General features: G+C 43.7%; 1 protein-coding gene across 6 annotated transcripts in view; it reads left to right on the top strand.

The window, feature by feature from the left end:
- The window catches only part of TRPC4 (transient receptor potential cation channel subfamily C member 4), a 289,046-nt gene that overhangs the window by 183,201 nt on the left and 82,574 nt on the right, over positions 1-23,271 (top strand). For 5 of the 6 annotated variants that reach the window (XM_056561953.1, XM_056561952.1, XM_056561954.1 and 2 more), the window contains one exon: positions 15,637-15,967. In XM_056561953.1, the coding sequence (XP_056417928.1) occupies positions 15,637-15,967 (331 nt within the window). Of the gene's footprint in view, positions 1-15,636; positions 15,968-23,271 lie in introns of those variants that run through there. The other variant, XM_056561957.1, reaches the window with a different exon arrangement.

Here is a 23,271-nt window from a genome sequence, read left to right as displayed (position 1 = left end):
TTGGCTCAGGGAGCTGTTCGGGATAGCCACAGTCAAATTGCGGCATCCCAAACAGCTTACAGGACAGCCAGAGGGTCCCTACCGGCCTCCTTGCTGTCCGATCGCCGAATGACTGCTCAGTGCCTTAGATCCAGGCATGAGCATCCAAGCGGCAGAATCATCGATCACTGGTTTCCTATGAGAAACCAGTGATCAATGTGAAAGATCAGTGTGTGTAGTGTTATAGGTCCCTATGAGAGCTATAACACTGCAAAAAAAAAGAGTGAAAAAAAAGTGAATAAAGATCATTTAACCCCTTCCCTATTAAAAGTTTGAATCACCCCCCTTTTCCCATAAAAAAAACAGTGTCAATAAAAATAAAAATAAACACATGTGGTATTGCCGTGTGCGGAAATGTCTGAATTATAAAAATATATAGTTAATTAAACCGCACGGTCAATGGCGTGCGCGCAAAAAAAATTCCAAAGTCCAAAATAGTGCATTTTTAGTCACTTTTTATATCAAGAAAAAAGGAATAAAAAGCGATCAATAAGTCCTATCAACTCAAAAATGGTACCGCTAAAAACTTCTGATCACGGCGCAAATTTTTTTTCCTCATACCGCCCCATACGCAGAAAAATAAAAAAGTTATAGGGGCCAGAAGAGGACAATTTTAAACGTATACATTTTCCTGCATGTAGTTATGATTTTTTCCAGAAGTACGACAAAATCAAACCTACATAAGTAGGGTATCCTTTTAATCGTATGGACCTACAGAATAAAGATAAGGTGTCATTTTTACCGAAAAATGTAGTGTGTACAAACGGAAGCCCCCAAAAGTTACAAAATGGCATTTTGTTTTTTTCAATTTTGTCTCACACTGATTTTTTTTTTCCGTTTCACCATAGATTTTTGGGTAAAATGACTGATGTAATTACAAAGTAGAATTGGTGGCGCAAAAAATAAGCCAGCATATGGATTTTTAGGTGCAAAATTGAAAGAGTTATGATTTTTTAAAGGTAAGGAGGAAAAAACGAAAATGCAAAAACAGAAAAAAAAGTCATAAGGGGTTAAGCAACAAAAAGATCAAGTTACCCACTGACCCTCTACACATTTTTTGGCCAGAGTCAGATGAGTGAGAAGCTCATGATATGAATATGCCAGCCCCTAGGAGTCTGATGAGGAGTCACTGACTAAAATATTTCAGGAGAAATGTCCCCCCCCCCAAAAAAAAAAGATTCACTGCTATATTCTCTGACATAGAGTCGCTGTTCACATAAGCGCATAGTCTCTCCGGACCTAAGGTACATATTTCAGTAAGTGACCCCTCATTGGCTCCTATTTACCCACACTATAACCCAGTGTATTGGGTTTAGTGTGGGTGAACAGGCTAACAGTTTTCCTTTAACACTCTGTATATGATTCTGGCAAAAATTTCTGGCACATATTTTATATGCTACTGTTACTGCAATTAGAGATGAGCGAATTGTTCAAAAATTGGATTCGGACGATTTGCCGCATTTTCCCCAAAAATTTATTTTCGATCCGAATCTATTTTAAAAATGGCAATTTTTTGTCTACAGAGAGCCTCAATAGGGGTATAGAACACTTTGCTGTGTTCTAACATGAATATGGAGTGTGCTGGGGTAGTGAAATAATAATGTTATTCAGAATAACATGCAGATTACCGGCATTGCTTTTAGAATCACTGCTAAGATCGGCACAATGACAGAGCCTGCCTGGAGGTGGCATCAGTATGAGGAGACCATATAGTGGCTGAATGACACAGCATGGAGGTTTTGGCCGCATGAGGAGACCATATAGGGGCTGAATGGCATAGCCAGGAGTTGGCAGCAGCATGAGTAGACACTAGGCCTTCACAATCCCTAAGATTAAAAGATGAATTCAGAAATTCAAACCAAAGATTATGGTCAGCTAGTGCTACCTATCATAACAACATTTTTATTCCCAGGCCTAGCAGCAGTATCAGTAAAACATATATTGCCTGAATGACACAGTCTGGAGTTGGCTGAAGCATGAGGAGACCTCAGGGCTTCACAATCCCCAAGAAAAAACACAAGAATTTTTAAAATTGAAAATGAAGATTTTGGATAACTAGTGCTACCTACCATAACAAAATTTTTATTCTCTGACCCAGGCCCAGCAGCAGTATCAGTAAACTACATCTATTGCCTGAATGACACAGCCTGGAGTTGGCTGAAGCATGAGGAGACCCCAGGGCTTCACATCCCCCCCCCCCCCCCCCCCCCAAAAAACACAAACAATAAAAAACACAAGAATCTTTAAAATGAAGATTTGGATAGCTAGTGCTACCTACCATAACAACATTTTTATTCCCAGGCCCAGCAGCAATATCAGTAAACCACATATTGCCTGAATGACACAGCCTGGAGTTGGCTGAAGCATGAGGAGACCATTGAAATGTATGATTTTTTTTTAATAAAAATTTTAGATTTTGAAATTTAAATTAATGATTTTGAAATTGATCATTTAACTCCCAAGTTTTAGTGTCCCGGACCCTGGCGTGTGGGTACAAAGTGAAAATCTACAAGCCACCACATGACTCATGTGGCCGTGAGATGTAGGCGCAACGTCTACATTGCCTTGACCAGTCATTGTTTCCAACACTTTTAACCAAGGCAAACTATGTGAAGAACAGCGTGACACCGCCGTGCCCTGTACACATGGTATGCTGAAGGGCCACTGAGATTTGTCCGGGCAGTGGAGGCTGAGGACACGGTGGAGGATGAGGAGGCGGAGTTGCACACTGTCACAGCAGAGTGGAGCAGGAAGCAGCATGAGTACACAAGAGGGGTTCAAAACCTCTAAAACTTAAAGGTGAATGTTGAAATCTCTATTGAAGATGCATGCTAGGTAGTGCTAAACATCCAAAAATGTAAGGCCCAAGCCCAGAAGCATCAGTAAGCCAAGTAGTTCCTGAAAGACACAGTCAGGAAAAGGCATCAGCAGTACATAAGAGGATTTCATAGCCCCTAAGATTGAAAGATCAATGTTGAAATCTCATTTAAGTATGTATGTAAGCTAGTGCAAAACTTCCAAAAATTTAAGGCCCAAGCTCTGAAGCATCAGTAAGCCAAGTAGTTCCTGAAAGACACAGGAGCAGTCAGGAGCAGGCATCAGCAGTACCCAAGAGGGTTTCATAACCCCCTACATTCAAAGATCAATGTTGAAACTTCTATTAAGCATGTATTTAGCTAGTGCTAAACATCCAAAAATGTAAGGGCCAAGCCCAGAAGCATCAAAAAGCCAAGTTGTTCCTGAAACACACAGTCAAGAGCAGGCATCAGCAGTACCCAAGAGGGTTTCATAACCCCTTACATTGAAAGATCAATGTTGAAATTTCTATTAAGTATGTATTTAGCTCGTGCTAAACATCCAAAAATGTAAGGCCCAAGCCCAGAAGCATCAATAAGCCAAGTAGTTCCTGAAACACACAGTCAGGAGCAGGCATCAGCAGTACCCAAGAGAGTTTCATAACCCCTTACATTGAAAGATCAATCTTGAAATCTCAATTAAACATTTATGTTACCTAGAGCTACCAGAACATATTTGGTGTTAATATCCCAGTCCCAGTAGCATCCGAAAATGATATATTGGCTGAATGACACAGCCTGGAGGTGGGGAAAGCAAAAGGAGCCCATGTAGTGTCTGAATGGTACAGCCTGAGGTGGTCATGAAGAGACCATTGAAATACAGGAATAAAAAATAGAAATCTAAGGTTTTGAAATTGAAATTGAGGATTTTGAAATGGAACTTTTAACTCCCAAGTTTTAGTGGCCCGGGCCCAGGCGTGTGGGAACAAAGGACCTAATCTGAGAGGGAGTCCCATGTCACATGGCAGCACAATGACAGAGCCTGGAGGTGGCATCAGTAGGAGAATACCATATAGTGTCTGAATGGCACAGCCTGGAGTTGGCTGAAGCATGAGGAGACCCCAGGGCTTCACATAAATTGTCACAATACCACCTGACATTCAAAATAATAAAATGATAGATACGTTCTCTGAAGAAAAGGATCCTTCATGAGATGACAATATGAGTATTGTGTGTTCCAGTGACATTAGCTCATCAGAGGAACAGGAAAACATGATACAACTTAATTCTGCAACTGAAGAACCACAACAAACAATGAACGACTTAAAGCCTACTGGAACTGAGGAACTTCAAAATGGTAAATCGACCACCTGGTATAGTCAGTCAATTCCAACAGCCGGTGGTCAGTATCCACAGTTCCCTGTTTCTGCTAGTCCTTGGCAATATTCCTTTTATTACTGGTCTGGTATTAACATGGCAATAATCCTGGGAGAGTATAAATTGCCTAAATGACACAGCCTGGAGTTGGCAGAAGCAGCATCAGGAGTCCTGAAAGTGACCCAGTGACAGAGTGGTGCGGTGGGTGGCAATACCAGTACCCGGTGATGAAGGGGGCTGGAATGTTTGTATCTGGGGAGCAGTGGCTTAAATCTGTTTGGCACTATCCATATTTGTGCGGTATTGGTGTAGCACCATGGTCAATCTACTCTGATGCATCTGGCATTGGTGGGTGGAAATCCTGGCTGATCTATGCCTGATTCATGTTCACAAAGGTCAGTCTCTCAACATTTTTCGTGGACAGATGAGTTCTCCTTGCAGTGACTATGGCCCCCGCGCACTAAACATACTCTCTGATGCCACACTACTGGCCAGGCAGGACAGCTTTTCCAGGGCAAACTCTGCAAGTTGCCGCCACAAATCAAGTTTGGCTTCCCAGAAGTCCAGCGGATCTTCAAGGTGTGTTGGCATGGGCATGTCAAGGTATACCACCACCTGCTGGTTCAGGTCCTGCTCAATGTCTACCTGCTGCTGATGAGTTGCTTCACTATGCGGGTGAAGAAAGGTACTCATCAGTGACTGTAGACTCAGGCTGCTGCTGATGGAGCTGGTACTGCTCCTGCACCCCACCCCTCCCCAGCAGCCATGGCAGTGGAAGGTGAGCACAGAGGGACCCCAAGTAAGACCTGCTAGTGGATGGACGATGGCGCCGATAGGCATCAGCCAACTGACCCTGTAGTAGATGAGTTTGTCCTCCCTCTCAGTGGGTGTAAAAAAGGCACCCATTTTGTGCCGGTAGCGAGGGACCAATAAGGTGGAGACCAAGAAGTCATCCCGCTGCCAAATGGTGACAATTCGACGGTCACTACGCAAGCATCTGAGCATGCATCGTGCCATTTGTGCAAGTGACTGGGAGGGACTCCCTGCCTCCATCTCCACGGCATACTGCCACGGTGTATCTGGGTCCTCTGTCTCGCCTTCCTCATAACCCTCTAGCTCATCATGCTCCTCCTCTCTTGTCAGATGACTAGAAACACCGCCCATCTCACCAAACCTAAACTGTGCTCCACTGTGCCCCTCATCCTCCTCCAGTTCAGCCCCCACAGGGATCATGTGGCCTTGAAATGTAGGCACAACATCTCCATTGCCCTGACCAGCCAATGTTTCCAACACTTGTTGTAGGATATGAAGCAGTGGAATGACGTCTTTCATCCCATAATCCTGGTGGCTTACGTATAATGTGGCTTCCTCAAAGGGCCTGAGCAAACGGCAGGTGTCACGTATGAGCTGCCACTGGTTCACATTGAAGTTACACACGAGATTACCCCTATCTTGGATCATCAAGAACTCGGTGTTGGCTTTTCTCTGTTCGTACAGTCGGTCCAACATATGCAGGGTGGAAGTCCTACGTGTGGCAACTGTTACGCCGAGCGCTCCGGGTCCCCGCTCCTCCCCGGAGCGCTCGCAACTTCCTCGCATTTGCAGCGCCCCGGTCAGACCTGCTGACCGGGTGCGCTGCAATGTCTCTCTCAGCCGGGATGCGATTCGCGATGCGGGAGGCGCCCGCTCGCGATGCGCATCCCGGCTCCCGTACCTGACTCGCTCCCCGTCGGTCTTGTCCCGGCGCGCGGCCTCGCTCCTTAGGGCGCGCGCGCACCGGGTCTCTGCGATTTAAAGGGCCACTGCGCCACTGATTGGCGCAGCAGGCTTAATTAGTGTGTTCACCTGTGCACTCCCTATTTATACATCACTTCCCCTGCACTCCCTTGCCGGATCTTGTTGCCATTGTGCCAGTGAAAGCGTTTCCTTGTGTGTTCCTAGCCTGTGTTCCAGACCTCCTGCCGTTGCCCCTGACTACGATCCTTGCTGCCTGCCCTGACCTTCTGCTACGTCCGACCTTGCTCTTGTCTACTCCCTTGTACCGCGCCTATCTTCAGCAGTCAGAGAGGTTGAGTCGTTGCTGGTGGATACGACCTGGTTGCTACCGCCGCTGCAAGACCATCCCGCTTTGCGGCGGGCTCTGGTGAATACCAGTAGCAACTTAGAACCGGTCCACCAACACGGTCCACGCCAATCCCTCTCTGGCACAGAGGATCCACCTCCAGCCAACCGAAGCGTGACAGCAACGTCACAAATTAGACTATGTTGGGGGATACCATTCTGATGCTGCAGCTCAAGGAGGGTGTGCTTTGTGGTGTACGAGTGGCTGAAGTGCATGCAAAGTTTCCTTCCCATTCTTAGGATGTCGTGCAAATGGGGGGAACACTTCTGCTTGACAACCGGATTTAACACATGTGCCATGCAGGGCCATGGGTCATCCTTCCTTGTCCCAGCGCGGCCACATGTTCTTCCCATTGTCGGTCACCATGGTTCCCATCCAGTTTTCGTGCAATAAGCCATGCTCCGATTTCTTTACAAATGTCTTTTAGCAGTTCATCCCCTGTGTGACTCTTTTCGCCAAGGCAAACCATGTGAAGAACAGCCTGACACCGCCGTGCCCTGCACACATGGTATGCTGAAGGGCCACTGAGACTTGTCCGGGCAGTGGAGGCTGAGGACACAGTGGAGGATGAGGAGGCGGAGTCGCACACTTTCACAGGACAAACAGGCTGACAGCGTGGAGGAGGAAGCGGCGTGACCTGTCCAAGTTGGGGTTGTGGCTGTGCAGGACACAGTCAAAAGAAAAAGTTGTAGCCCACCGCTTATGTAGACTTTAGTCCGAGCACTCCAGTATATATTCTGGAAGCCAGGATGATGGCGAGCCTCTGTACAATATAATGTAGAAAAGGATCCCAAGGCAGGGAAGGTTATCCATCTCCCAGGAAAAATAACATTTAAAAGTCCAAAATTTTTATTAATCTATTAAAAATTAGGCATGAAAGAAAAAAAACCAGAGTGAAATAAAATCACAAAGACGACGCGTTTCGGACCATTAGGTCCTTAATCATGGCTATTGTGGCTGTGCAGGAACCACATTCACCCAGTGAGCCATAAAGGACATGTATTGTCCCTGACCATAGTTACAGCTCCAGACGTCGGCACTGCCATGCACTTTGGTACGGTGCAGAGTCTACCACTTGAAATGGGAGGGACTGCAGCACCAGCAACTTAGACACACATTCAGCTTCTGCGCTGTTGGATGAGTGGGCACATACTGTTGTCTCTTGGACATGGCTTCGCGGATGGTTTGTTGGCGGACTAAAAGTGGAAGAAGCAGGAGCATCTGGAGTGGTATGACACAGCGCTCAGAGAGCCAGTAACCAGAGTGTGGCTCCCCACCATTGTGGGTTGCGCTCCCGCTCGTGCTAGACACCGGACATCTAACTGATCTCCTGGTGACGACAGGTCACCCACAGGAGACAGGCCAGTCCGGTATTTAGTATTTATATCAGCATTTTCTTTCTCTCCTAAACTGAGCACCATCTACGACACTATACAGCTACATATATGCATATCTGCTTTGTCTATGTATAAGTGACTTACATGCGCACCAATAGGGATGGTTGTTGTTTGGAGATGATAATATTTGACACGATTTTTGTGATATATGCACTCTGACTGTTGCATCCATATTTTATACTCTATTGTGCCAATGCTATTCCCCTGAGGAAACTACTTAATGTAGTGGAAACATGTTGGGCTGTATACAATTGGTACGATTGGTACTGTTATTTAATTCTATTTTAACCCCTTAAGGACCCAGGGTTTTTACATTTTTGCATTTTCGTTTTTTCCTCCTTACCTTTAAAAAATCATAACTCTTTCAATCTTTCACATAAAAATCCATATGATGGCTTATTTTTTGTGCCACCAATTCTACTTCATAATGACACCAGTCATTTTACCCAAAAATCTATGGTGAAATGGAAAAAAAAATCAATGTGAGAAAAAATTGAAAAAAAAAACGCCATTTTGTAACTTTTGGGGCTTCCGTTTCTGCACAGTACATTTTTCGGTAAAAATGACACATTCTCTTTATTCTGTAGGTCCATACGGTTAAAATGATACCCTACTTATGTAGGTTTGATTTTGTCATACTTCTGGAAAAAATCAAAACTACATGCAGGAAAATGTATACGTTTAAAATTGTCATCTTCTGACCCCTATAACTTTTTTATTTTTCTGCGTATGGGGCGGTATGAGGGCTCATTTTTTGCGCCGTGATCTGAAGTTTTATCTGCAGATCTGCAGTACCATTTTTGCATTGATAGGACTTATTGATCTTTTTATTCATTTTTTCATGATATAAAAAGTGACCAAAAATGCACTATTTTGGACTTTGGAATTTGTTTGCGCGCATGCCATTGACCGCGGTTTAATTAATGATATATTTTTATAACTCGGACATTTCCGCACACGGCGATTACACATATGTTAATTTTTATTTTTATTTACACAGTTTTTTTATGGGAAAAGGGGGGCGATTCAAACTTTTATTAGGGAGGGGGTTAAATGATCTTTATTCACTTTTTTTCACTTTTTTTTGCAGTGTTATAGCTCCCATAGGGACCTATAACACTGCACACACTGATCTTTTACATTGATCAATGGTTTCTCATAAGAAACCAGTGATCGATGATTCTGCCGCTTGACTGCTCATGCCTGGATCTCAGGCACTGAGCTGACATTCGGCAATCGGACAGCGAGGAGGCAGGTAGGGACCCTCCAGCTGTCCTGTAAGCTGTTTGGGATGCCGCGATTTCACCGCGGCTATCCCTAACAGCTCCCTGAGCTAACCGGCATGGTTTCACTTTCATTTTAGACGCGGAGTTCATCTTTGAACGCCGCATCTAAAGGGTTAATAGCGCGCGGCAGCGCGATCAATGCCGCGCGCTATTAGCCACGGGTCCCGGCCGTTGTTAGAAGCCGGGCCCGACCCGCTATGATGTGGCCCCTCGTTATAGATCGGGAGCGGACTCAGGGCGTACAGGTACGCCCTGGGTCGTTGACAGGTTAAAGTGGTCACTTTATTGGTGGATTTTATCCATATACCTATTAAAATATATAAGTTAAAGAGCACTTCCTACGGGTAATACTATCCCCTATTATGATTTTTTGCACGTATGAGGGCAAAAAAATGCGCTACAGTACACTTGGGAAAAAAAAATTCATAAAATAACAGCCAGTGATTAGTTTTCCTTGGCCTTTCACTTTATGTAGGCTTGTTACAGATTAAAAGGTACAAAAAAGTGCACTACTTAGATGTAGGCATGTGGTATGCACGTATGAGGGCAAAAAATGGGCTACAGTACACCTGGAAAACGTGTTTTCGTAAAACACCAGCCGGTGATTAGTTTTCCCTGGCCTTTCACTTTATGTAGGCTTGTTACAGATTAACAGATACAAAAAAGTGCACTACTTAGATGTAGGCATGTGGTATGCACGTATGAGGGCAAAAAATGGGCTACAGTACACCTGGAAAACGTGTTTTCGTAAAACACCAGCCGGTGATTACTTTTGCCTGGACTTTCCCAGTATTTAGACTTGTTACAGATTTACAGATACAAAATAGTACACTGCTTTGATTTAGGTATGTGGTATGCACATATGAGGGCAGAAAAATGCACTACAGTCTGCTGAAAAAACTTATTTTTGCAGCACCACAAAAAAAAAAAATTGCACTCTGTCACAGTGAATGTGAATGGCATGAAATGAGCAGCCGCAAAATGGCTGCCGATTATATAGTGCTGTGACATCACAGGGGTCAATGAATGCTGATAGGCTGCATCCTGCATGTGATCCCGGGTCATCCCGCCTACCTCCCTTCCTGCCTTGCCTTCCCGCCTTCCCAGCATCCCCTGCCCCATGTAATGACATGTGGATCCACCATTTTAGGTGTCCTGGAGCCTGGAACCCTGTAAAATGGAGTTTAATGAAGTTGATTCGTGCAATAGAATCGCGGCCATATTCATATTCGTTTAAAATCAAATAAATCCTGAAATTCGTTATGATTCCCTGCTTCAATTCGCTCATCTCTAACTACAATGCTTAAAAACTAAAAAAAAATTAAATACTAAAAAAAAAATCTCATAATCTGTAAGCTGAAGGCCATGTTTACAGCACAGGTTGCCCTAAGTAGTAGGATTTAATATGCTCTAATAAATGCCAGTATATTATGATTATATTATTGTCACAGTTTGTTAATTTGGAGTGATGAAAAAGATAATTTTCCAGCATTAATGTAGCAGAATGTCAACAATAGAGAATGATCACTCGACATTAATCTTTATGAATGGTGCTTCCATAAAAATAATCATTGCCCAAGCCAAGACCATCATGCCATTACTACACAGCATCAACATACGAATAGTAAATGATGCTACCATACAGTAAATAAAGAATACTACCAAAAATGACTCAATATGGCACCAGATTAAAAACAATCCACTGTTATTTAATAATATTGCCAAAGAGTAACTAAATAATGGCACCAAACATTAACTAACATCACTAAACTTATGTAAACAAAGTAAGGGCTTATTCACACCACAATTTGTGCCTCCGAGGCAGATATGTTGGGGAAATGAAATTCATTGCAATCAATGGGGTCAGAGCAGCGATATGGTGGCATGTCATTTTGACATTTTCCTGGCATATCTGTGCCTCGGAGACACACATCAAGGTGTGAACTAGCCCAAGTCAACAAATTTCTGTCCACATTGAAAGAAAATGAAATTAATAGAGATGAGCAAGCTGAGCCCGACAAACCCACTCAGAATTGTGTGGTAAAATCGGTTCACAAAACTTTTGAACTTTGCCAGAATGGCATTGGCACTATTATTGGCAGAAGGGATGAGGAACACATGACTTTTTAACACCTAAATGAATGGAACAAGTACTAGGAACACTGAGATAATGTCAGGGTTGCCCAGCATACCTTGCAGCTGGCAGCAAAATCACATGACCTCTGGTTATCCAACCATTGCTTGCATTGTGTGACATACAGCTCACAGGCCAATCAGGAGATACTACTACCCTAATAACCCATAACATTGATCTGGATGATATTGATTCCATGAACTTATACACTTTATTTAACCTTTTTTTTTTTATTAATTTTATAAATACTTGATGAATTGATTATCCCCAATTGAGTTCTATGTGATCCTTTCTTAGGAATTGTCTTATCCTATAAATACTACAGGAAGCCATATTACATGATTTGTGCTGTATAATATGTCCAGCTGATTTATTGATTTATTCACTGATTGATCATAAAAAATTCCCGATTGTACTGTTTTATATGTCTGTAGCCCCTGGTGTTGGTTTACATGAGTGTTGGTGTGCTGCAGCTGTTTTCATGCTACTTGTATTGAGGAGGGTGTGACATCACGATGAGGCGGAGTTGTGACATTGCGATACTCTGTCCCCTGCACTGCCCATCATCAGCCACAGAACTGAAAAATGGGGGTGCTACAGGAGAGATAGCGGGGGTCCCCAGCGGCGGGATCCCCGCGATCTAACATCTTATCCCCTATCCTTTTGATAGGGGATAAGATGTTTAGCGCCAGAGTACCTCTTTAACAGGGCTAAATGGCAATGTGAAAAAGACCTTGGCTATCACTTTTCCATTGTGACATGGTGCTCCATCATCCTTGAAAATGCTGAGAATTGCCAAAGTCTTGAACAAAAAGATGGTCAACACTGAATATATTGAGTCTTTGCTTCAACTGTATTTGTCAATAAAAGTTATAATTTATTATAGCACAGAAATATCTGAGGAAAAGACCTAAAAACACCAACAAAAATTTGTTCCAGTCTCAAAATCTCTCCCTATGGAAGAACAGTATGTGGGCCCCTTGCAGTTTGATCTGTCAAGTGTTCGTCATGGAGCACACCTATCTTTGTTCTCTAATGTACCATAATGCAAAGACGTGTCAGGTCTTTAAGACTAGAAGAGATTCTGCAGACATACACTACTGTGCGGTAAATTGATAGAGGTCATGAACAAAGGACCCCTTCATTACCTGGAATCAAATGTGAAAATGGGTTTTCTAATTCATTTACAAAGGAATTATACAATTTAAAGGGGTATTCCAGGAATGTTTATTTGACTATGTTACAGGGGCTGTAAAGTTAGCGTAGTTCATAATATGGTGTCTATACCAGTGTTTGATGGCTTGTTTCGCAATTCCTATGTGATCTGTGCCATGATGTTTATTTTTAACAGCATACAAAATGAATATTGTCTCAGGTTTTACCTGGTTACAGTGCGGCCCAAGACATTGCATCACTAGTCAGGTGTTGTAAGGAAGCCAGTCAAAGAGTGGAGAAACTGCTGGGTGGGTGGATATCATTCTCTACAGGGCTGCAGAGAATTTTCAAAGGTGTGCTTCAATGGGTGGGGTGGATGATGTGTGGGAGGGAGAAAAGTGACCTCACACAAACAAGGGATCCTGGAACTTGTAGTTGGAGGGAGGAAACTCCAACAGGAAATAGCCATTTTACAAATAGAAATAAGCAGCATTATAGTGGACTCACAACACAACCATTTAGCCCCAAGACAAGCACAGATCCTTCCTAAGCATGTCCATTACTGTCTGGCAGGTAAGTACTAAAATCACCTTATGGTGGAGAACCCCTTTAAGACAGTATTTTCCAAACAGCGTGCCTCCACCTGTTGCAAAACTACAACTCCCAGCATGCCCAGACAGCATTTTGCTGTCTGGGCATGCTAGGAGTTGTAGTTTTGCAGCAGCTGGAGGAACACTGTTTGAAAAACATGATTTTTTTGAGAATGTAAGCCCCTCCTTCAAAGTTTCACTGCTAGATGAAAGAGCAATTCTTTTTGCAGCAAATATTGAGGAAGAGAAGAATGGAGGTGTTGAGAACCTGTCAGAATAGGCAGCTAGCAAAATAGATTTTTAGATTTCATTAAACTAATTGTGACTATTACATTAATTGGAAAAGACAGCTTTGTAGAGCAGAAAGTGAGCCTCGGAACTTTCTATGCAAATTGAGAACAATAGCGCTGTTCACCGAGACTTTTAATAGAACTATTAAAGTAAATGATGTAGGCTTCAAATTAAATCTGACATTGTCATATGAAACCACTGTTATCGTGTGTGACTCAATTTATAGGAAAAATTATTGAGCTGAATAATGTATTTATAATAAGCGAACACATGATTAACTGAAATGAAATGACTAGATTGAGAAGTGTTATTCAATACGTTAACTGACAGGAGGCACTTTACGATACCGTGGGTGCGCCAAATGTTATGTATAATGAGAAGAAAAGGATACATTTTATAATGTTGTAATGATTGTGCCTATTTATTAGCAAGGTATTAGTAACTTTGGTGACACTTAGATAACTTTGGTTGCTTAATAAATGCAGATGCTTTTAAAAGGGTTATACACACTTTGTAAAAATGTTAATAAGCAGCCCAAATGTCATAAAAAATAAAAGAAAAATAAAAGCCTGTACTTACCTGTCTGATCCCATAGTGATCAAGTGCAAATGCTCCAGTTGGAACCCCAGTCTCTCTTTACTAGCAGCCAGCATGTGACCTCTGCAGCCAATCCGTGGCCTCAGCAGTCACTTGTTCTACTACTGGTATCATACAAAAACTATCACAAGTTAGCTTACAACTTGACAAGAAGTGAAGAATGGGAGCACAGGAAGAGCAACAGGCTATTTCCTGTGTGAACTAGTAGAAGAAATACATATGGTAATTCCAGCTTCCAAGATTAAAAGGCAAAACTTTAATAATTCACATTGAAAATTAAAAAGATAACCCCCATTGACATGTTGTTAAGAACGAAAATAAACTCCAATGTGGTTCAAGCTAATATAGCTCTGAATCATGCCACGATTAAAGGGATACTCAGCTGGAAAACAATTTTTTTCTAATCAACTGGTGCCAGAAAGTTATACAGATTTGTAAATTACTTCTATTAAAAATCTTAATCATTCCAGGAGTTCTCAGCTGCTGTATACTACAGAGGAAGTTGAGTTGTTCTTTTCTGTCTGACCACAGTGCTCTCTACTGACACCTTTGTCCATGTCAGGAACTGTCCGGAGCAAGAGAGGTTTGCTATGGGGATTTACTCCTACTCTGGACAGTTCCTGGGCGTATAAGACGACCCCCAACTTTTACAGTAAAATATAGAGTTTGGGATATACTCACCATATAAGACTACCCCTCTACCGCGATACGGTACCATACCATTGTTCCCCCCACACTCGGTTGTCAGCATAGTTCCCCCAAACTAGGTAGGCAGCATAGTTCCCCCACATTATGTTGTCAGCATAGTTCCCCCACATTAGGTTGTCAGCATAGTTCCCCCCACATTAGGTTGATAGCATAGTTCCCCCACATTAGGTTGGCAGCATAGTTCCCCCACATTAGGTTGGTAGTATAGTTCCCCCACATTAGGTTGGTAGTATAGTTCCCCCACATTAGGTTGTCAGCATAGTTTCCCCACATTAGGTTGGCAGTATTGTTCCCCCACACTAGGTTGTCAGCATAGTTCCCCCACATTATGTCGTCAGCATAGTTCCCCCCACATTAGGTTGTCAACATAGTTCCCCCACATTAGGTTGGCAGCATAGTTCCCCCACATTAGGTTGGCAGCATAGTTACCCCACATTAGGTTGGCAGCATAGTTCCCCCATATTAAGTTGGCAGTATAGTTCCGCACAGACATACAGCCTTCAGCCATATACAGTGAATGGCTGAAGGCTGTATGTCTGTGTACTGCCCCACTTCAGTGCTCCGTCCACCCGGGATGTCCCGAATGTGACGAGGGAAGTTAATCTCGGCCGGGACACTTGGGGTATGGATCATCCATACGACCCCTGACTTTTGAGAGCATTTTACGGGGTTAAAAAGTCATCTTATACACCGGAAAATACAGTAACTTTCTGGCACCTATTGATTTAAAAAAAAAAAAAAGCAATAATAATAATTTTTTCCAGTGGAGTACCCCTTTAAGGGTTATGCAGTATTAGCCTGAAATGTGTTGGCGTTTTTTTTCCCACTTTAGCCTTTATTCTTGCTGTGTCCAGCGCTGTTTTTTGTTTTTGCTGCATATAATTTGTTAGTGTCTATAATTAGCACATGACTTCTGCTTTGTGTCTCTACCCCACTCCTCATAGTCCATGAGCTCTCAAGAACAGGGCCCTCACTCCTCTCGAATAAATGTTTTTATAATGTCTCATAATTGTAAAGTGCTGCAGAATTTGTTGGCACAATATAAAAATGTTATATTATTATTGTTATAGTATTCTATCTATTGGCATGTTCACTTTAACAGCAGCCTCTTGACATTCATGTGTTTTCTGCTTTGTGTTTTATAGTTTGTTGCTCAACCTAACTGTCAGCAGCTGCTCGCTTCCCGCTGGTATGATGAATTTCCAGGCTGGAGGAGACGACATTGGGCAGTGAAGATGGCGACATGTGTAATAATAGGACTACTTTTCCCTGTCTTCTCTGCGTGTTACTTGATAGCTCCGAAAAGTAACCTCGGACTTTTTATTAGGAAACCATTCATCAAATTTATCTGCCACACTGCATCACATTTGACTTTCCTGTTCTTCTTATTACGGGCTTCACAAGATGGATACAACAATAACAGACCGGGCCCTGCACCAGCCCCCATTGAATGGATGATATTACCGTGGGTTTTGGGTAAATGAATTACTAAATGCAATACATGATGTGTACATCAAAAATCAATAGAATTTAATTATGATTGTCTTAACACAAGAATGTCAAATATTTCTTATTGTGTATAAGAAGACTAAGATATTTCATCTTTATCTGGCAATTTCTATACTAAGTGAGCACTTTAACTCTATGTGTGGGACTAATAAGGCACTTTTACTGTGTTTGGAGCAATATTACTGTGTACAGACACAAAGGAAGGCACTGTTGCTATGTAGAGGCAATAAGGGCACTATTACTGTGTTGATGCCACTACAGAGGCACTAATACTGTGTGGGGTACAAAAAGAGGCACTATTATTGTGTGGGGCAATATTATCATCTGGGGTATCATCTTTTTGGCACAATTTTTATTAAATATTTTTTAGTAATGAGTAGAGATGAGCAAATTTTGGAACAATTTGATTCAGCCAATTCACCGAATTTTTTCGAAAAAAATAGGTTTGGTGCAAATTTATTCATGGCGAATCAGCTATTTATGGCCTACAGAGAGCCTCAATAGGGGTGTAGAACACTTTGCCTTGCTATAACATGCATAGGGTGTGTGCTGGGTTAGTTAAATAATACTGTTATTCAGTATGACATGCAGATCAGAGGCATCGCTATTAGAATCACTGTCACAGAGCGGCACAATGACAGAATCTGTAGGTGGCATCAATATAAGTGAGGAGACCATATAGTGGCTGAATGCACAGCCTGGAGTTGGCAGCAGCATGGGGAGACCATATTGTGGCTGAATGACACAGCCTGGAATGGGCGGCAGCATGAGAAGACCATGTAGTGGCTGAATGACACAGCATGGAGGGGGTGGCAGCATGAGGAGACCATGTAGTACCTGAATGACACAGCATGGAGGGAGCGGCAGCATGAGGAGTTATTAAAGTGGCTAAATGACACAGCGTGGAGGTGGCGGCAGCATGAGGAGACCATATAGAGGCTTAATGACCATGCCTTTGAGGTGGCAACAGCCTGACGAAACCATAGGGCCTCACCATGATATAGATTAAAGATATTTTTAACATTTAAATTGAAGATTTCAAATAGATGAACCTAAAAAGTTTAATTTAATGTGCCAGCAGAATGATGAGGCCACATGGCAGTACAGTGGCACAGCCTGGAGGTGGTGGAAGAATGAGGAGACCATATAGTGGCTAATTGACACAGCCTGCAGTTGGCAGCAGCATAAGGAGACCATATAGTGGCAGAATGACACAGGCTGGAGTTGGCAGCAGCAAGAGCAGACCATAAAGTGGCTAAATGGCACAGCCTGGAATTTGTGGCAGCATGGGTTGACCATATAGTGCCTGAATGACACAGTGAGGAGGTGGCAGCAGCATGAGGAGACCATATAGGGGCTGAATGAGACAGCATGGAGGTGGCGGCAGCATGAGAAGACCATATAGTGGCTGAAGGACACAGCCTGGAGGTGGCGGCAGCATGGGGAGACCATATAGTGCCTGAATGACATAGCCTGTAGTTGGCGTTAGCATGAGGAGACTATATAGTGGCTGAATGACCCAGGCTGGAGGTGGCAACAGCCTGACGAAACCATAGGGCCTCACAATTATAAAGATTAAAGATATGTTTTAACATTTAAATTGAAGATTTCAAATAGATGAACCTAAAAAGTTTAATTTAATGTGCCAGCAGCATGAGGAGACCACATGGCGGTACAGTGGCACAGCCTGGAGGTGGTGGACACATGAGGAGACCATATAGTGGCTAAATGACACAGTCTGGAGTTTGAGGCAGCAAGAGCAGACCATATAGTGGCTAAATGACACAGCCTGGAGTTGGTGGCAACATAGGGAGACCATTTAGTGGCTGAATGACAGCCTGGAGTTTGAGGCTGCATGAGGAGACCATATTGTGGCTGAATGACACACCCTGGAGGTGTCGGAAGCATGAGGAGACCATATAGTTGCAGAATGAGACAGCCTGGAGGTGGCAGCAGCATGAGGAGAACATATTGTGTATTGTGGCAGTATGAGACAGCCTGGAGATGGCATCAGAAGCATCAGGAGTCCTGAAAGTGACCCGGTGACATAGTGGGGAGGTGGGTAGCAATACTAGTATCAGTGACCAAGGTGGGTGAAAAAAGGAGAAGTTGGCATCAGATGTGTGGTATCAGGTGGGTGGCAGGATCAGAATAGTAGCTGAGGTAGGTAGGCAGAAGAAAACAGTCTCTTTTGTAAAAGTGTTAGTGTGCACAAGTAAGTATTGAGGATATGCATTAAGTAAAACTTAACATTTAACCTCTTAAGGACGCAGGGTGTATGGATACGCCCTGCATTCCGAGTCCTTAAGGACGCAGGGCGTATCCATACGCCCGTGGGGAATTCCGGTCCCCACCGCTAGCCGGTTGGGGACCGGAGCCGGATGCCTGCTGATATCGTTCAGCAGGCATCCCGGCATATTGCCCAGGGGGGTCATTATGCCCCCCATGTCGGCGATCGCCGCAGATCGCTGGACAATTCAGTCCAGCGATCTGCGGCGATTCCGGGTCAATCGGGTCTCCAGTGACCCGGTGACCCGGAATTACTGGCTGTTCGGGGCCGTCTCTGATGGCCCCGAACAGCCAGAGCCTGCAGGGGTGAGGTGGCACTGGTGCCACCTCACGATCGCCCTGAGTCGTCGGCCGGATCACCGGCCGACCAATCAGGGCGCCTGCTGCGGGTTTCACTCCCGCACCCGCTCCGCCTCTCTTCCGGAGGGCGTGAGCGGGTGTGGGAAGACGACCCCGGGTGCTGGGGACCCCGATCCCCGGCGTCCATGTTGGGATCGGGGCCCCAGGAGCGACGGCGGCGGCGAGGGACAGCCTGCGATGGAGCAGCAGCAGGAGGTGAGTTACAGCCTCCTGCTATTGCTTAGCAACAGCTCCCAGCATGCAAAAAGGGCATGCTGGGAGCTGTAGTTATGCAACAGCAGGAGGCAGACCACCACAACTCCCAGCATTCCCTTATGGGCATGCTGGGACTTATGGTTTTGCAACAGCTGGAGGCACATTTTTTCTATGGAAAAGTGTACCTTCAGCTGTTGTATAACTACAACTCCCAGCTTGCACAAACAGCTAAAGTGCATGCTGGGAGTTGTAGTGGTGCATCTGCTGGTTGCATAACTACAACTCCCAGCATGCCCGTTGGCTGTCGGTGACTGCTGAGAGTTGTAGTTTTGCAACAGCTGAAGGCACACTGGTTGTGAAACTTAGAGGTTTTTTTTTTACCTAACTCAGTGTTTCACGACCGGTGTGCCTATAGCTGTTGCAAACTACAACTTCCAGCAGTCACCTTACACCATGCACCGTACATGCTGGGAGTTGTAGTTTTGCAACAGCTGGTGGCACACTGGTTTTGAAACACTGAGTAAGGTCACAAACTCCGTGATACATAACCATAGTGCCTACAGCTGTTGCAAAACTAAAACTCTCAGCATGTACAGTCTGTCAGCGCATGCTGGGAGTTGTAGTTTTGCAACAGCTGGATGTCCCCCCCAATGTGAATGTACAGGGTACACTCACATGGGCGGAGGCTTACAGTAAGTATCGGGCTGCAAGTTTGAGCTGCAGCAAATTTTCTTCAACAGCTCAAACTGCCAGCGAGAAACTACTGTGAACCCCCACCCGTGCGACTGTACCCTAAAAACACTACACTACACTAACAAAACATAAAATAAAAAGTAAAAAACACTACATATACACATATCCCTACACAGCCCCCCTCCCCTCCCCAATAAAAATGAAAAACGTCTGGTACGCCACGGTTTCCAAAATGGAGCCTCCAGCTGTTGCAAAACAACAACTCCCAGTATTGTCAGACAGCCGTTGACTGTCCAGGCATGCTGGGAGTTTTGCAACAGCTGGAGGCACCCTGTTTGGGAATCACTGGCGTAGAACACCCCTATGTCCACCCCTATGCAATCCCTAATTTAGGCCTCAAATGCGCATGGCGCTCTCACTTTGGAGCCCTGTCGTATTTCAAGGCAACAGTTAAGGGTCACATATGGGGTATTGCCGTACTCGGGAGAAATTGGGCTTAAAATTTTGGGGGGTATTTTCTGCTTTTACCCTTTTTAAAAATGTAAAGTTTTTGGAAAAAGAAGCATTTTAGGTAAAAATTTTTTTATTTTTTTTACATATGCAATAGTCGTGAAACGCCTGTGGGGTATTAAGGTTCACTTAACCCCTTGTTACATTCCCCGAGGGCTCTAGTTTCCAAAATGGTATGCCATGTGTTTTTTTTTTTTGCGGTCCTGGCACCATAGGGGCTTCCTAAATGCGGCATGCCCCCAGAGCAAAATTTGCTTTCAAAAAGCCAAATGTGACTCCTTCTCTTCTGAGACCTGTCGTGCGCCAGCAGAGCACTTTTCACCCCCATATGGGGTGTTTTCTGAATCGGGAGAAATTGGGCTTCAAATTTTGGGGGGTATTTTCTGCTATTACCCTTTTTAAAAATGTAAAACTTTAGGGAAACCAAGCATTTTAGGTAAAATTTTTTTTTTTTTTTTTACATATGCAAAAGTCGTGAATCACCTGTGGGGTATTAGGGTTCACATTACCCCTTGTTACGTTCCCCGAGGGGTATAGTTTCCAAAATGGTATGCCATGTTGGGTTTTTTGCTGTTCTGGCACCATAGGGGCTTCCTAAAGGTGACATGCCCCCCAAAAACCATTTGACGCTCCTTCCCTTCTGAGCCCTCTACTGCACCCGCTGAACACTTTACATAGACATATGAGGTATGTGCTTACTCGACAGAAATTGGGTTTCAAATACAAGTAAAAATTTTCTCCTTTTTACCCCTTGCAAAAATCCAAATATTGGGTCTACAAGAACATGCGAGTGTAAAAAATGAAGATTGTGAATTTTCTCCTTCACTTTGCTGCTATTCCTGTGAAACCCGTAAAGGGTTAAAACGCTTACTGAATGTCATTTTGAATACTTTCGGGGGTGCAGTTTTTATAATGGGGTCATTTATGGGGTATTTCTAATATGAAGACCCTTCAAATCCACTTCAAACCTGAACTGGTCCCTGAAAAAAAGTGAGTTTCAAAATTTTGTGAAAAATTGGAAAATTGCTGCGGAACTTTGAAGCTCTCTAGTGTCTTCCAAAAGTAAAAACTCATCAATTTTAGGATGCAAATATAAATTAGACATATTGTATATGTGAATAAAAAAAAATTATTTGGAATATCCATTTTCCTTACAAGCAGAGAGCTTCAAAGTCAGAAAAATGCAAAATTTTCAAATTTTTCATAAAATTTTGGGATTTTTCACCAAGAAAGGAGGCAAGTTACGAAAAAATGTTACCACTACGTTAAAGTAAAATATGTCATGAAAAAACAATCTCGGAATCAGAATGATAACTAAAAGCATTCCAGAGTTATTAATGTTTAAAGTGACAGTGGTCAGATTTGCAAAAAATGGCCGAGTCCTTAAGGTGAAAAAGGGCTCAGTCCTTAAGGGGTTAATAATGTAGTCACAAAAAACATAAGCGGAGCAAATCACCCATATATAGGAAACTTGCAGCTGCAGCTATGTCACATCGCTGGTATGCAAAGATCGGGTCAGAACCGGAGCGGGGAGGTGGAGGGTGTTACGGGGGGAAGGCCACAGCCTTATCGCAGGGGCCTGATGAAGCACCAAAGGTGCGATACGACTGTGGCCCGACGTCTGATTCCCCCCGTAACACCCTCCACCTCCCCGCTCCGGTTCTGACCCGGTCTTCGCATACCACAGATGAGACATAGCTGCAGCTGCAAGTTTCCTATATATGGGTGAGTTGCTCCGCTTATCTTTTTTGTGACTACATTTCATATGCATACCTTTGTAGCGTGTAACACCACCCACAGAAGCACAGACAGATGAACTCTGATTGCAACCACAAGATATTACCACGGTTTATAATTAAGTGACAGTGACAGTTTTTTTTCTTTTCTCTGTGGTTATTTTAACTTTTAACAATATTCTTAAGATAAAATATATGCCCAAATTTTTTTATCAAACAACAGGAAAGGTGTGCAAAAAACGCCATGTGCCACCTACACCACCAAGTATTGATGTGATGCAAAGACCTCTAAATGGTGGAAGGGAACAAAGTAGGGTTCATGTTAACTGGTGGGAGCAAAAACTTCCCCTGTAAGGCCATACTCTCACATTATTAATTCCCTTCCTGGCAAGTGTTACTTGCCCTAAAAAGGGCAGCCCCACACAGTAACCTCTCCCTATTTCCATCTGCAAACAATGCCATTTCCCAGTGTTTTTAGGTTGAAATAGGGATTGGTTCCTGTGTGGGGCTGCCCTTTTTAAGACGAGTAACATTTTCCTTGAAAAGGTGGAAGGGAACAACATATTGTCCATTGTAGCAGGTGGGGGTAAAAAAATTCCCCTGTAAGGCCCTACTCTCGCCCGATAATTGCCGTCTTGGCAAGTGTTACTCGCCCTAAAAAGGGCAGCCCCACACAGGAAACTCTCCCTATTTCCACCTAAAAATCCTGTGAAATGGCAGTGTTTGTAGGTGGAAGTAGGGAGAGGTTCCTGTGTGGGGCTGCCCTTTTTTAAGGGGAGAAACACTTGTCAAGAAGGAAATTAATAATGCAAGAGTAGGGCCTTACAGGGGAAGTTTTTACTCCCACTGGTTACAATGGACCATATGTTGTTCCCTTCCACCTTTTAGCGGTATTTTTATCACATCAAGGTTTTTTTGCACACCTTTCCTTTTGTTTCATTTCAAAAGAAATTTAGGTACATATATTTTATCCTAAGAAAAGTTAAGTTTTAGCTAATGCATATCCTCAATACTTACTTGTGGTCTGATGCAGAGTAATGTCTGTAACTGGGGAGCAGCACATTAAATATGTTTTGCACTATCCATATTTGTAAAGTGTTGGTGTGGCACCATGGTCAATCTACTCTGATGCATTTTGCATTGGTGGGTGGAAATCCTGGCTGATTCATGCCTGATTCATCTTCACAAAGGTCAGTCTCTCCACATTTTTCGTGGACAGATGAGTTCTCCTTGTGGTTACTATGGCCCCGCCGCACTTAAGAACTGCTCTAATGGCACACTACTGGCCGGGCAGGACAGCTTTTCTAGGACAAACTCTGCTAGTTGCGGTCACAAATCAAGTTTGGCTTCCCAGAAGTCCAGCGGATCTTCAAGGTGTGTTGGTATGGTCATGTCAAGGCATGCCACCACCTTCTGGTTCAGGTCCTGCTCCAGGTCTACCTGATGCTGATGAGTTGCTTCACTATGCAGGTGAAGAAAGCTACTCAT

Source organism: Hyla sarda, chromosome 2 (genome assembly GCF_029499605.1).
Source record: "Hyla sarda isolate aHylSar1 chromosome 2, aHylSar1.hap1, whole genome shotgun sequence".
Classification (NCBI taxonomy): Eukaryota; Metazoa; Chordata; class Amphibia; order Anura; family Hylidae; genus Hyla; species Hyla sarda.
This window is presented reverse-complemented; position numbering and strand designations above follow the sequence as displayed.